Source organism: Chelmon rostratus, chromosome 20 (assembly GCF_017976325.1).
Source record: "Chelmon rostratus isolate fCheRos1 chromosome 20, fCheRos1.pri, whole genome shotgun sequence".
Taxonomy (NCBI): domain Eukaryota; kingdom Metazoa; phylum Chordata; class Actinopteri; order Chaetodontiformes; family Chaetodontidae; genus Chelmon; species Chelmon rostratus.
The window spans coordinates 14,426,313-14,438,973 of NC_055677.1; the positions used below are offsets into that span (position 1 = coordinate 14,426,313).

General features: G+C 39.4%; 1 protein-coding gene across 2 annotated transcripts; it reads right to left on the reverse strand.

The window, feature by feature from the left end:
• Positions 1 to 1,875: 1,875 nt before the first annotated feature.
• zc2hc1a (zinc finger, C2HC-type containing 1A) lies at positions 1,876 to 11,056 on the reverse strand. Of its 2 annotated transcripts, XM_041961086.1 has the most exons (10): positions 11,007 to 11,056; positions 10,330 to 10,403; positions 9,044 to 9,160; positions 8,401 to 8,427; positions 6,935 to 7,076; positions 6,487 to 6,629; positions 5,613 to 5,718; positions 5,342 to 5,417; positions 4,725 to 4,823; positions 1,876 to 3,733 (listed from the first exon to the last, which is right to left on the reverse strand). In XM_041961086.1, exons 1-10 carry the CDS (start codon positions 11,023 to 11,025, stop codon positions 3,598 to 3,600), a joined length of 939 nt encoding a protein of 312 aa, XP_041817020.1. In that variant the 5' UTR covers positions 11,026 to 11,056; the 3' UTR covers positions 1,876 to 3,597. The 2 variants fall into 2 exon arrangements, with proteins under 2 accessions (XP_041817020.1, XP_041817021.1); XM_041961087.1 differs by lacking the exon at positions 8,401 to 8,427.
• Positions 11,057 to 12,661: the final 1,605 nt, after the last annotated feature.

Consider the following 12,661-nt stretch of genomic DNA (forward strand, 5'->3'; position numbering starts at 1 on the left):
CTGTTCCATTCATGCTTGACACAATGTCCCGACTTCTTTGGAACTGGTGTTGTAGGATCAGGATCAGATTTGATGATTCAGGCTCATAGTTCAGGTCTGAGTCATGCAGCAGAGCAAACCGGGACTCTTTGTTCTAGAGATCATTACCTCTGTCATTACCGGGCTCTTTCGAGCCTCGTCGGAGCAGCACAGGTTTAGAATACCGGCTCACACTGCGACATGGTTGGGTTTGAACCTTTTAAAGCCTGCCCCTTGGTTTTGGTCAAACTTCCTGTACTTTGAACCCCATATACAGCAGGAGCAGCATGGTATTATGTGATTACAGTCAGGTCAGATTTTGAAAGACAGTGGAGTGAGCCTTGTTTCACTTTATGTTGATAAGGGATTATTACGTATACACTCTATAATTTAGCATTATACCTAACCTGTTCATGAGATTAAATGACTGAACTCAGTACTATTTTACACACTGTGTTTGTTACTTCTATTGACTAGACTAAAGAACCCAATGTGAGGTCGAAGAGGAGGAGGGCAACAACGAGACAAAGGAGGAACGAGCAGAAAAAAAGCAAGAGGGCGACTAACAAACTTTGCAAAGCCAAGGCAATCCTGTCTGCCATGACTGAATGCTACCAGATGCTGAATACTATATTAATGGTCACCTGAGGACAAACTCCTGCACAAAAAGCAAACAAAAAACTTGCACATCCTGCCTGTAACATGTAGTCCTTCATTGGATTATGCAAGAGAAAGCAGCTTCCACTTCATTTAAGCTATTCTGTCAAGTACCAGTATATCCCTCCTGCAGCTGTGTTTTGGTGTTGTACGACTACTGACTCTTCCCCTAAGTTTCCAAGCTATACAGAAACAAGCTATTAAGCCAAATGCAGAAGAACGTTCCAGTGCCGCCCAACAAACTGGAAGCAACACACTGTGCTTAGTGCCACCTGTGGGCTGCACATACCACCCACTGTCATTCACAAGCACGTCTTATGGACTCCACGAAAGGTGAACGAGGCACAGCACAAAGAAGCTCTTCGACGGTGAGAGGTGTATTCAGCAGGAGAGCTGTTTTCTTAAGGTTTAAAGTTGCAAACATGCAGCCAGAACGATTTCTCAAAGCAACTGTAAAGAATATGCTATGACTTTTACTTGCACTTACCGATGACTGCTCAAGCAAGACCAGGTGCTCAAATAGTTTTGCTTTCACTTTGGATGAGAATGACTAGCCCTGGCTCATCTTTGTTATCTTAGTTATCTAAAGCTCCTTTGTTTTTTTTGCCTTGGGAGTTGTTTTAGGCTGTGTGTCAAGTCATCTCCTCGATGTGACATTACACTGATTAATCATTGAGTATGATTGATACTTTAAAAGCACATTCTGCCACAGATGACTGAGTTCAGCTCACACAAGTGCCTCCATGGAGGATATGTCTGAGCTTTCCTGTCACATGCAGTTGGTGCTTTGATTAATGGTACTTGCCTAATTAGAAAAAAAAAAAAGACTTGTCAGAAATGTACTATAGCTTGGGGAGCCAAAATGCCCAAGCGCCACATTTGTTGTTTTACATTATGTTAAAAAATGTCATTTGTTGCTTAGTGTACCAGAAATGCAAAAAAGAAGCATGCAGCCTGTGCCCCTTCCTGTCAGGGAATAACGTGTAGCTAATTTCCTTTTGTAAAATACTTGTTTTTAAGCACATAAGCAAATAATAGTGTCTCTGACCTATGGCGTATGTATTCCAAATATATTTATATCTAAAACAAAGTAAAGGTGTTAATTTGTACTCCATATCCTCAATGATTGACAGTATTATGGAACAATAATGTTTTCTACTTCCTCTCTCATCAACAGACACTCTCACAACTCCATCACAGATGTCTTCATAGAAATTTATTGATGGTGGATATACATGGCATTAAGTGCACAATCACTTCCAGGCTAACAACTGCTGTTATCAGAACAGGAAAACACACTTGTCCAGTCTGCTTCAACACTTCTCCTCATGTAACATAAATATAGTTTGCTTCTTTGACCTTGGAACAAATGCCATGCTCCTCAAAGAACTCAAAGATTAACATACTTACTCACTGTAACTATGCACCTTAAGTAGAGACTTTCCCATCTTAGTGTCCCACCTGGGTCATAAATAGTGTCTGTTATGTGAAGCGGAGAGATCAGAGCATTTAAAATGACTGTAGTGTTACTGTAGTCTTGACTTTAAATACCTTAATGCATTGAATACATATTCAATAGAAATACTGTCGAGCAAAAAGCAACTGCAACACATCCAGGTGATTTAGGTTTCATACAAATCCAAATAAAAACACATTTCAATTCTGTAGAGCATTAACAAAAAAGGTGCGGTCATTGTTCATTCAGTAAATATGAAAGGGAATAAGAAAATAAATAACTCATTACACTGTATAAAATAAGGTGGATTAAAGGGGTTTGAGGAAATGCTACATTTGTCTAGAAACGTCAGGCCTGTGATGGGAACAAACTTTGCCTGAAAAGTGACCTTAAAGAAAGCACTGACCTTTAGACAGTTAGTTCGTTTTTGGACTGGTTCTGATCAAGACAGGAGGACCTCTTTCCAAAATTCCACATTTCCTTTAAAAACCACATTGTTTTCTTCAGTAGTCAATTCATATTGCACTTCAACAGGGAACATATTCTCTTTGTGAGGAAGCGGAGGCAAACGGGATTAAGGAACGCGTTTCAGGTCACGGCTGACTGGAGACTGATACAGGGGCCATCACACGCACCTCTAATGAGTCACCCCACACTTTTCCTTCACCTTATTTTACTCATTTTACAACCCACTTCTGAGCTGTTACTTCCTCTTGTACTCATATTTTTCCTAACCTCTTCTAAAGGTGCACCAATAGCTTTCAGTTGCTGATATTGACTCTGCTCTGTGGGGTAATTATTATTGGTTATTGCCCGGTGACAATAAAATTGAGTTTTTGCAATAATACAGACTCTAATTTCACGGCAATAATGCTCATGGTTATGAGCTGGTGGGAAAGGCAGCGATGTTGTGGGGAAATCCAGCAGTAAGAGGGAAGCTAATTAAAAGCTAATGAGCTGCGTGGGTTGTTCCTGCGTCAGCCATATCGGTTACTGATATCACAAACCTTAATATGATTTAACAGAACTTTAAGCCAGATCAGAGATCCATAGTGCCTAAATGCTAAATTTATTGTAAATTATGGTTGTTGTATTTGTACTATAAAAATGGCTACTCAGGAATTGTTCAGTATCCAGTGAGACTGCATGAAAAATATGATATCACCTACCCATGCTAGCTGCTCGTCCTAATAGCTTGATTTGGATTTACCTTACCGGTATCTTGGTCCATGGAGTGGAAGGGACCAGCGAATTCCATAAAAACTAAACAGCATTTAGAGAGAAAACACAGCGCCGTAGGGTTGTCTGCAGATTACACCACCCCACTGCCGTGAAATTAGACCCAAGAGTGACAATACAGACGGATTTGATTCTTTACGATTATTAGCCTTGTGAAACCCTCAGATGCTAGTTTGAGTACCGGTGCATCCCTATGTTCCTCTAGTTTCCCCTTCTTCTGACCTCCATCAGATGCACATCCTCCTGACCCCACACTCGCAGCAGAATTTGGCGGATTCAACAGGGTACTTGGTCCCACAAGCATGGCAGAACCTGCTCTTCATCCCACCGTTGCCAACTTCGTTCATGCCATCGACATCGTTCCTGAGAAATTTAACAAAGTTGACCGAGCAGCACGGTTAGAAAATATGCGCATAAAGTTGTTATTAATGACACTTTAGGTGATACTGTTGATAATATTAAAAGTTTCATTACTGTAAGGATTTTAAGATACTCTAAGTATCATATCTAAGTCAATATGAGATAGATGGTGATGCAACTACAAAAAAAAAAACAAATTGAAATTCAAAATAGATGTAGTTAGGTTTTTAGTGTTGTGATGTCAATTTGTTGATAAAACATTTTCCTACAAGGTGCACTGCAGTGACAATTAACCTGTGAGGCCTCCTGGGCCTTCACATGTGCTATGTTTTTTGTTGCGAGGCACAGGTGCTCGGATTAAAGATAAGATCACCTTGGAGATGTTAGGGAGTCCCTTGACAATACTGAATGAAAACCAACCACCACATTTTCTTGCCTCCTCCCAGGCGGTGTGATTTTACATGATATGACTTACTGTATAAAGCTGAGCAAATGCAGTGATGTTTAAGCTTTTGGTGCTTGGCTGCGTGAATGTATACAAACTGTACCGATATCTTCTCTGATGTCAGATTTGTGTTGTCATAAAGTTATGTATTCAATTAAGGTCGACTGAAGGCTCATTGAGTTAGTTTTATATTAAAAAAAGGCATTTCATGTATCTACGTGATTAGATCCTAGAGCTGTGCAGCTTGTATAATGTTTCACACAGTAATTATACAAGCATTATAATTTATTTTGTTTAAGGCATCATTCTGCTAGAACATGCACATAAGAACTGATCATAACTAAGGCAAACTACATCACAATAAAGTACTTTTTAAAACGTGTACACTATTATATACGCTTCAGCTGTATGTAATACATCAACTCACCACAAGAGGTCAGAATAGTTAAGCAAGACTGTATGGTGGTTGCATTGTTGTGTTTTTTTATTCATTCTTCCAGGACTTTTTTTTTTTTTTTTTTTACCAAATGTTTAATTGAACTGGCTCACCTTGATATGTAGGTGTCTACTTTCTTCTTGTTGAGAGCTGTTCCAGACTGAGTGTTCCTCACGGAGCCAGAGCTCATCGCTCGGGTCTTACTTCCCACCCTGAGAGGAAAAACATGAAGGGAAGACAAGACAAGAAGACAAGGGTGAGCCGACTGCAAACTGCTTGAAGAGACTGGTTTGTAGAGACAGAGGTTCTAAACTCACATGTGAGCTGCCACTAACCTATAATATCATTTACAAATGTGACATGTTATGCTTATGATGCCATCACTTAAGTTGCTGCCAGTGAATACAAGAAACACAGAAACAACATATGGGGAAACTATATTAATATACATTTTTTCTCATAATATATAGTTAGTAGTACTTTGAAATTTAATCATTAGATCCTAATTATTCACTACAGTGGATTAAGAAATTTAAGCTTTCTTCAATAACGTGCATGTGCAGCAAATTGCTTCAAACTGAAATAGATAATCCGTAGTAAAAGAAGAAAAGGTAAATATACCCCTTGGACATCAGTATCTTCTAAACAAGTAAAGAACAATGGCTATGACTTGTTTGTGCGGTTGTCTTGCAGTGCAGTGTGTTTGTGTGTGTTGTGTATGTGCACTGACCCTGAAGGAGGGCTTGTGAGGCCGGAAGGATTAGTCCTAATTGAACCTGCAGACGAGCTCTTACTAGATGGGATTCCTACAATGAGAGAGAGAGAGCGAGACAGAGAGAGAGAGAGAGAGAAGGCGAGAGGGGGAGAGGAGGCAAAAAACAAATGTGAGAGTAATGGAGGAACATGTGCATCTTATAGAAAAAAAAATAGATAGAAATAAACAGCTGTCAGATGTGAATACAACACCCTGTCAGGCACGATCAGCACAGCTGTACCCTTACCACTGGGCTGTCCGAGGCCTGATCTCTGGGGTAAGCGAGAGGAGGCTGAAGGGGTGGTTGACGCAGCAGGAGAGTTGGTCTTCTTTACTGAAGCAGGAGGCTTGTACTGAAGCCAGAAAGAGACAGAGTGAGAACATACTGTAACACAAAACAACAGCTATTGTCATGGGATGCAAAGCATTAACAACTATGGTTGGTGGCTGTATGTGTTTGAATATTTGTTATGCACTGTGATACCTTCAAATATGTGAATATGCACTGTGAGGAAGACAATCTGAGACATTAATATATATAAAAAATCCAAAAAAATGTACTCCACTGTGGCTCACTAACGATCAACAGAAAACATTTTTTAATCACAATGAAAAAATCAGAGCTCTTAACCAAAATGCTTTGTACCCTGCTGTTTTTATTGCCTGCCAAATTAACTCCCCAGTCATGTGCCATCACTGTTGCTAAGTGACAGTGGAAATTCTACGCCTGCTGCAAAGGGGGTGTCTCACCATGGTAATAACAGACAAGGAACTGTTGTGGATTTATAAACAACCCTTCTTTATCATAAATAAAAGGCAAAAGCAGAATTAAGAATTGCCTGGCCAAGAGCGGCTGTGCAGCTACACATCTACACATACACTCATCATTACGAACACTGTAGGTTTTCATTATGAGAGGAAAGCTGTGAGCAACAACTTAATTGTGTGCGCACGTACTCCATGTATCATAAAGAATTTGTTCATACTAAAAAAAAATAAATTTACAATGAGAAATGAACCTCACAAATTTAGAAAATTCAAGTCAAACAATATTTTCCAACAAAAACAGGCATGATCTGTTCGTACACACAGTCGCTGGTGCAGTCTGTGCATGAGTGTACCTGTGTGCGAGCAGGAGTCTTCTTCACGTCTCCTAACTTGCCCTTGTTGGGCATTCGTGCCGCCTGCTCCTGGCAGAACTTGATGTGTCTGTCAGCAGCATTCTCGTTGAACCTCCGCTGACAGTAGGGGCACTGGACATAGTCTAAAGACAAAACAGGTGGTGAGAAAATACACCTGGAACTGCATCTATTGTCAAACTACTACAGCGACAAAAATCCTACTACACGAGGAAGATTTGACCTTGACTACTTACATTTTTCTTTGCTTTGCTTGTAACAGTAAAACTCAATACATTACTGGGATGACATATTCCGAGGTGAACCCCATTTCTATTTTTTCAGTAATGTTTTCTACTTTCATTTAGTTTACTGTGTGAAAAAGTAAAGTTTCTTAACAGTTACAATGATACAATAACAGTTTTTCCTTCTTAATTTCACTACGCATTACCTGGGTCATAAGTGGGAGGAGGCGGTGGGGGCAATGGTCCCCCATCCTTCATGACCTGAGTGAGCACCTTGGCAGCCCGGATGGTGGCAATGAAGTCATCGTGTTTCTTGCGCCAGTTGGATTGCTTCTTAGGGGGTTCTGGCTGGCAGGAGGAAAGACAGGGGAGATGCTCTGTTACAAAAGCCTGTTAGTTTGTTTGTTTGTCTTTTATCCACCATCTAGGACTTTATCTTGGACAGCTGGTGCTGCTATAATGGTAAACCTCATCGCTACCATTCTGATGTGCTGTCATTACTTGAACTGTGTGTGTCCTCATTATTTAATAGCTAATTGGATGTTTTGAGAATAAGGCCACTTCCTCTCCCTCTCTGTGTCTGTAATGATCGTCTTCTTATTTAGACCTGGAAATTCCTCTAATTGAAGTTATGGTTTTACTGAATGCAGCTCTCAACAACACGCTTCCTCACAACTCTCATAGTTAATGAACTTAACTTCTATTCAGCCAAAACATGTTTAAAGAAATTATAAAAAAAAAAATCCCAGTCTTTCCATAGTAGCATTGTGTGTCTCATCACAGCTGATGATTTCTGACAGAATTAGTTCACTGTGTGTCCTCTGAGCTGCTTCTCTGGCTACATGATAGCCCTGCTGACTTCTTACTTCCCCCTATACGGTTACAGTCTTCATGCTCATGAAGCGTGTTTGTCTGACAAACACAGACTACACACTACTTACATTATATTCTGAATTCTTGAAGACCCAGACTGCACGATCCATTTCAATGCAATCTTACATACTGACAGCTCAACTGACATTCACATGTAATTTTCGGCTCCTTATTAAGGACTTCCAAATTGCCAGCGATGAGATACAGAGAGAATCACAAAAAAAACTGGAGGTGAATCCTGTTCACGCCTCCAGTGGGAGGACAAATTGAGCGTGTAGCACTTAGTTGATACCAAGTCAACAGAAAGAACACATGTATTTTTTCTGAGTTGACATTTTAAGAATTGCCAGGCAACAGCTGTCAAACTGAGTCTTGGTTACTCAGAGTGGCCTCAATTGCTGTGAGACAATTCTATGACGATAGTTCCATAAACAAAGCAGCATTTTCAAGGTGAGTTGTCAAAGAGTAAGAGAATTAGTGCAGCTTGAGAAGATAGAGGTAAGACTGTCAGGAGAGTAATGGTTAAAGAAAATTAAAATATAATAGGATACATCTGAATATTGTCAGTTGTAGACTGTAGGAAGGTAGGGAAGATACCGCAGCTTTAGTGTTTTTAAAGTAATACCACCAGCAGTGTTAGTTGACACACTTCCATGGGTTTAAGGCAATGATTCAAAGCAGAGAAATCAGCATTTATACAGCCAGAAGTGCCTTTTGGTGCTCCGTGGACTAACTGTGCTACTGAAAATCATGTATACAGAAGGACAGGACAAATGGAAAAAAAGACAAACCAACTTACTTTCTCAGTAGAAGATGAACTTTGTGACTGCAATACAATTAAAAGTGATTTAGATTTGAAAATAACCTGCTAGCACAGAACACTAAATGTCCTAAATGAACAGCCAAGATTAAAACAGGAGCTGTTCACCACAGTAATGATCATAGGCTTGAGTATTTAACAGCCGATTCTCTTCTGGGTTCCAGTGACCTAAGATGAATGTAATTATAGCAATTGTTCAGATGAGCGTGGATAAAGAAGGCTATAAATATGACAGTAGCTCTGCTGCTTTGCGCTGTGTGGCCTTACAACCTACAGCCTCTTCAAGTGTAAAATGGAATATTTATATCTAAACTATGTCCAACCATTACTCTAGATCTCGTATGGTAAATATGTACAGTGGCTACGTGAATTGATGGATGGCTTCAAATTGAAGCTAGGCAGGCCATTTTCTTAGCATGAAAGTAGATGAAAAATACCGTAATAATGTAAAACAGTTTAATGACAACAATGTTTTGAATAACATGTGAAATTCATCCTAAATTTCCAACAGTTTCCAGACTGATATGTACATCTGAGCCTTTCTGTTCTTAATATAAATGAAATTGAACTCTCTTGGAATTTTGTGTTGGATTTCCATCCTCCTCCCACAGTGCAGTCTTACCTTTGGTTTGACAGGTTTGAGTGTGGGGATGTCTGTGCCCTCAGCTCTCTGTCTGCTGGAGTCAAAAACCCTCCTCTTTTTGGTCGCTGACTTTTGACAGATTTTAGCATGCTTATCCTGTAGAAGGAAAAAAGATGCACAAAGCACAATAACTACAAATCATTATACCTAAGACACTCATCCTATTGCTCTTATTGTGGCTGTGATTTTGTTTCAATCACATTTCCAAACTTTTGTTCTTGAAAGAACCAAAAAGCATGACAACATATCATTTCTGTGACTGCTGCTGCAAAGTAAAGAATGCAAACACTTCTTTCAAATGAAAACTAACTACAAAATTGTTTGCGCAACATTAACAACATCAGTAATGTACTGAATGTTGCGTCCAAGTGTTTCAAGCCTCCTAACCTAAACACAAACACACATCACTACATAAATACACACACAGCAACAAAACAATGGGAAAATGCATCATGCATCAATGTAGCTAATGTAGCCTGTCGGCTAATGAGGCTGAGTGCTTATATAAAAGCATTTGTGTATCTGCATTACTGGGAAACAATATGTTCCAATTATTGAAATCATTGTAGCTTTGGTGTGGGAAAAACACAACTCTGCATTAAGTCTTCGTTATGTTAACATGGTGGAGTTATGATGACAGCAAATACAGTGGTTGCAATAAATCATAATCATGTTTATATATATGCACAACTACTATATAGACAACCACATGCTTTACATAATGATCGGTAAATTAAAAATACATGTTGTAAGTTAATAGTGTGCACATCTTGGTGTTAAAAGTGGCTTCTTTGAAATAGCTTTAAATGCCCAAACCCATCCCTTGGTAGCAAATTCCATCACATAGCAACCATTATCTACAATCTGCACTCTGGATTTATATTTGATAATACATATCAGCACTACAGCAGGTACTCAGTCAGGGTTTTAAATAAAGTAGTCTAAAATATTTTACATTCACTTTAACAGATAACACTACTACTTTGGGAAAACTCTTCCTACAAAGAGCTCTTCCACTGGCATTGTAGCCCATGACACATCCAAACAGCTGATATTGTGTCAGCTGATACAAGCTGTGGAACATATTGTCCCCACAGCAACCCCTGCAAGTCTTAGTGCATGCTTGTGACAATTAAGTCATCATTTTAGCAAAAACTATTGATCAAATCAAATGCATCATCTTTAAAATGTGCCTATATAAGAGTATATCACATTCTGTCTCAATTAAAGTGTGTTAGAAATGACTGAGGAGTGTGTATTTTTACCAGGACTTTTGGGAAGAAACTTCTTTTACAGGTGTGGCATTGAATCAGATCCTCAACAGAAGGAGCATCTTGGTCTGCAAGAATGAGAGATTACATCCTGACTGAAGCGAAGGGGGTTAAATGTCATGGAGGACAGAAACGGACCTGCCTTTGACTTTGATAAAAACAATGTCACAAATTGTTGCCTTAATTAGTTAATTTTATACGGATTTCATTCCACCAATAATTCCCAAATGCTTAAAAACTGACTGGAGTTAAGTCAGGAAGTAGCTATTATATTAGCTACGTTTCCGTTACAGATTCAAACATGTTGAAATATTCGTGTCCTTAGTATCACGGTAGGCACGACTCAAAACAATTAACGTCTAATGGTTCCTTGCAACACTTTGGTTTAGCTAATTCATGTCGAGGTTCATTTGTTAGCCGCATGCTAACACTACATAGCTTATGTGGCTAACGTAGGGATCACACCCATACAGAGACAGTTAGTAGCTAGCTTCATCCATGGCCCTGACGTTACCTATCGTTACTAAACAAAACACCAAAAAGGGGGTCGCTAACAAAAACCGGTTGGCTAAAGCAGTAATGAATGCGCCAGTATGGCAGGATAAATACGCAGAAGTTGTGAAGCAGACAATACTGCTGCACAGCAGAAATAAACGCCGGCAAATTCTCACCTTCAAATTCCTCCATCATTAGGTTTTCTCTTGTCTGATGCTGCTGTTGTTGCAGACGGCCAGAAGTACACAGAGGAAGCGAGAGCATTCACCCCGGTTCACTTCCGGCTTCGCTAACACACAGGAGACACAGTCTCAAATTCGTGACATTGCCTCTATTTCTCCAAACTGTTTTGATACCAGAACAATACATAAATATGTAGAGTCTTTATAAGTTACTGACAGTGTTGTGCTAACGATTTTGCTTTGCAGGTTTCTCTCATATATTTACAATAGCGGTACGTCTATTACAGGAGTTTCCTCATACATTCGCTTCATTTATGTATTAGCTAAATACAATTTTAAACAATTATTAACTCGCATTCCGTTTGTAGGCTCTTTTACCCACGTGACATCATAATTGAGGTCTAACAGACAAGCGCTTTCATAGACTGGGATTGAACGTGAGCTCTCTTGGCATTACTGATCTTTGGCTGCCAATAGCAACTGGATTGTCTGATGCCGCTTCATGTGCTAACATCCGAGCATTTCATTGGTCGTTACTGCACCGATTGGGTTAATGGCAATGTGTAGTTTAAGTAGTGGTTTGGCATTTGATTTAAAGTACGACAATCCAAGTGAAGACGTCACATTTGTAAATTTGATATCGGTTAAGGAGTCCTCCGTCATTTGACTAAAATCTAGTTAATTGCACCAGTGATTTAATGAATAGAAAATTAAGTGCTGTAAAGAAAAACACTGATTTATGACTTTCCCACATTTTAGCAAATTGTGTGTTTATACTCTGTTTCCATAAAACAAAGTCTGGCCAATCAGATCAGACCTTTTGATAGGTTGTGTTACTTTCTATTTCAGCTGTGACTGGTGACAGACAGCAGTTAAAATATAGTGTATCCCCTTGTTGCTCCATCACTTGGCCAGAGCACAGTTTGGCATATTGAGCACATGTGTCATCTGAATGGAGTAATTCACAGCCAGATGCTATGAGGCCACAGACTGAATGGCTACAGCCTCTTTGCCTTCATCACAACAAGACCACTGTTCTCACCCTGACTCTGATCTCTCCCCTGTCTCTCCTGCTCTCTCTCTCTCTCTCTCTCTCTCTCTCTCTCTCTCTCTCTCACAAACACAAACACACACACACACGACACATACAGTAACTGTCCTCTTCATCTGTCATCTGACCCTTTAGTTTTCATTGAAAATTGTTAGGGCAGTGGTCCTTCCAGGTTCATCGGAATAGGGACAATCAAAGCTTCTTTTACACTTCTTGCTTAACAGCAACTCACGCTTTATCTCTAAAACTATTATCTATTATTTTCTTATCATGCTATATGCAAATTTACCTATAATTGCAGTGTCAGGATATATGTAATATATATACAGCCTATGTTGAATGGATGCAAGCATTAATCTGATTTATATGATCTAGACAAATAAATAACAAAAATAAATGGATAAATAAGACAGTAGAATTTCTGAGTGCAGGTAACGGTGATGCAAAAAGTTAATTTCAAACCCTGACGTGAGTAACATCCTGCAGACCACTACTTCACAAATAAGGGCTTTATTTTGAAAATTCTACCCGGAAGCTGTAGTATTCTGGCATTAGTTTGATGTTGGTAAATCCTCATTCGTGAGCGCAACGGGGAATA

Excerpts from the sequence above, each read along its gene's own strand:
- zc2hc1a (XM_041961086.1), bottom strand. Across the intron at positions 8,428-9,043 it reads TCAAACCTGTCAAACCAAAG|TCACAAAGTTCATCTTCTAC; the intron begins GTAAGACTGCAC and ends ATTGTATTGCAG. Across the intron at positions 4,824-5,341 it reads CTCACAAGCCCTCCTTCAGG|GGTGGGAAGTAAGACCCGAG; the intron begins GTCAGTGCACAT and ends TTTTCCTCTCAG.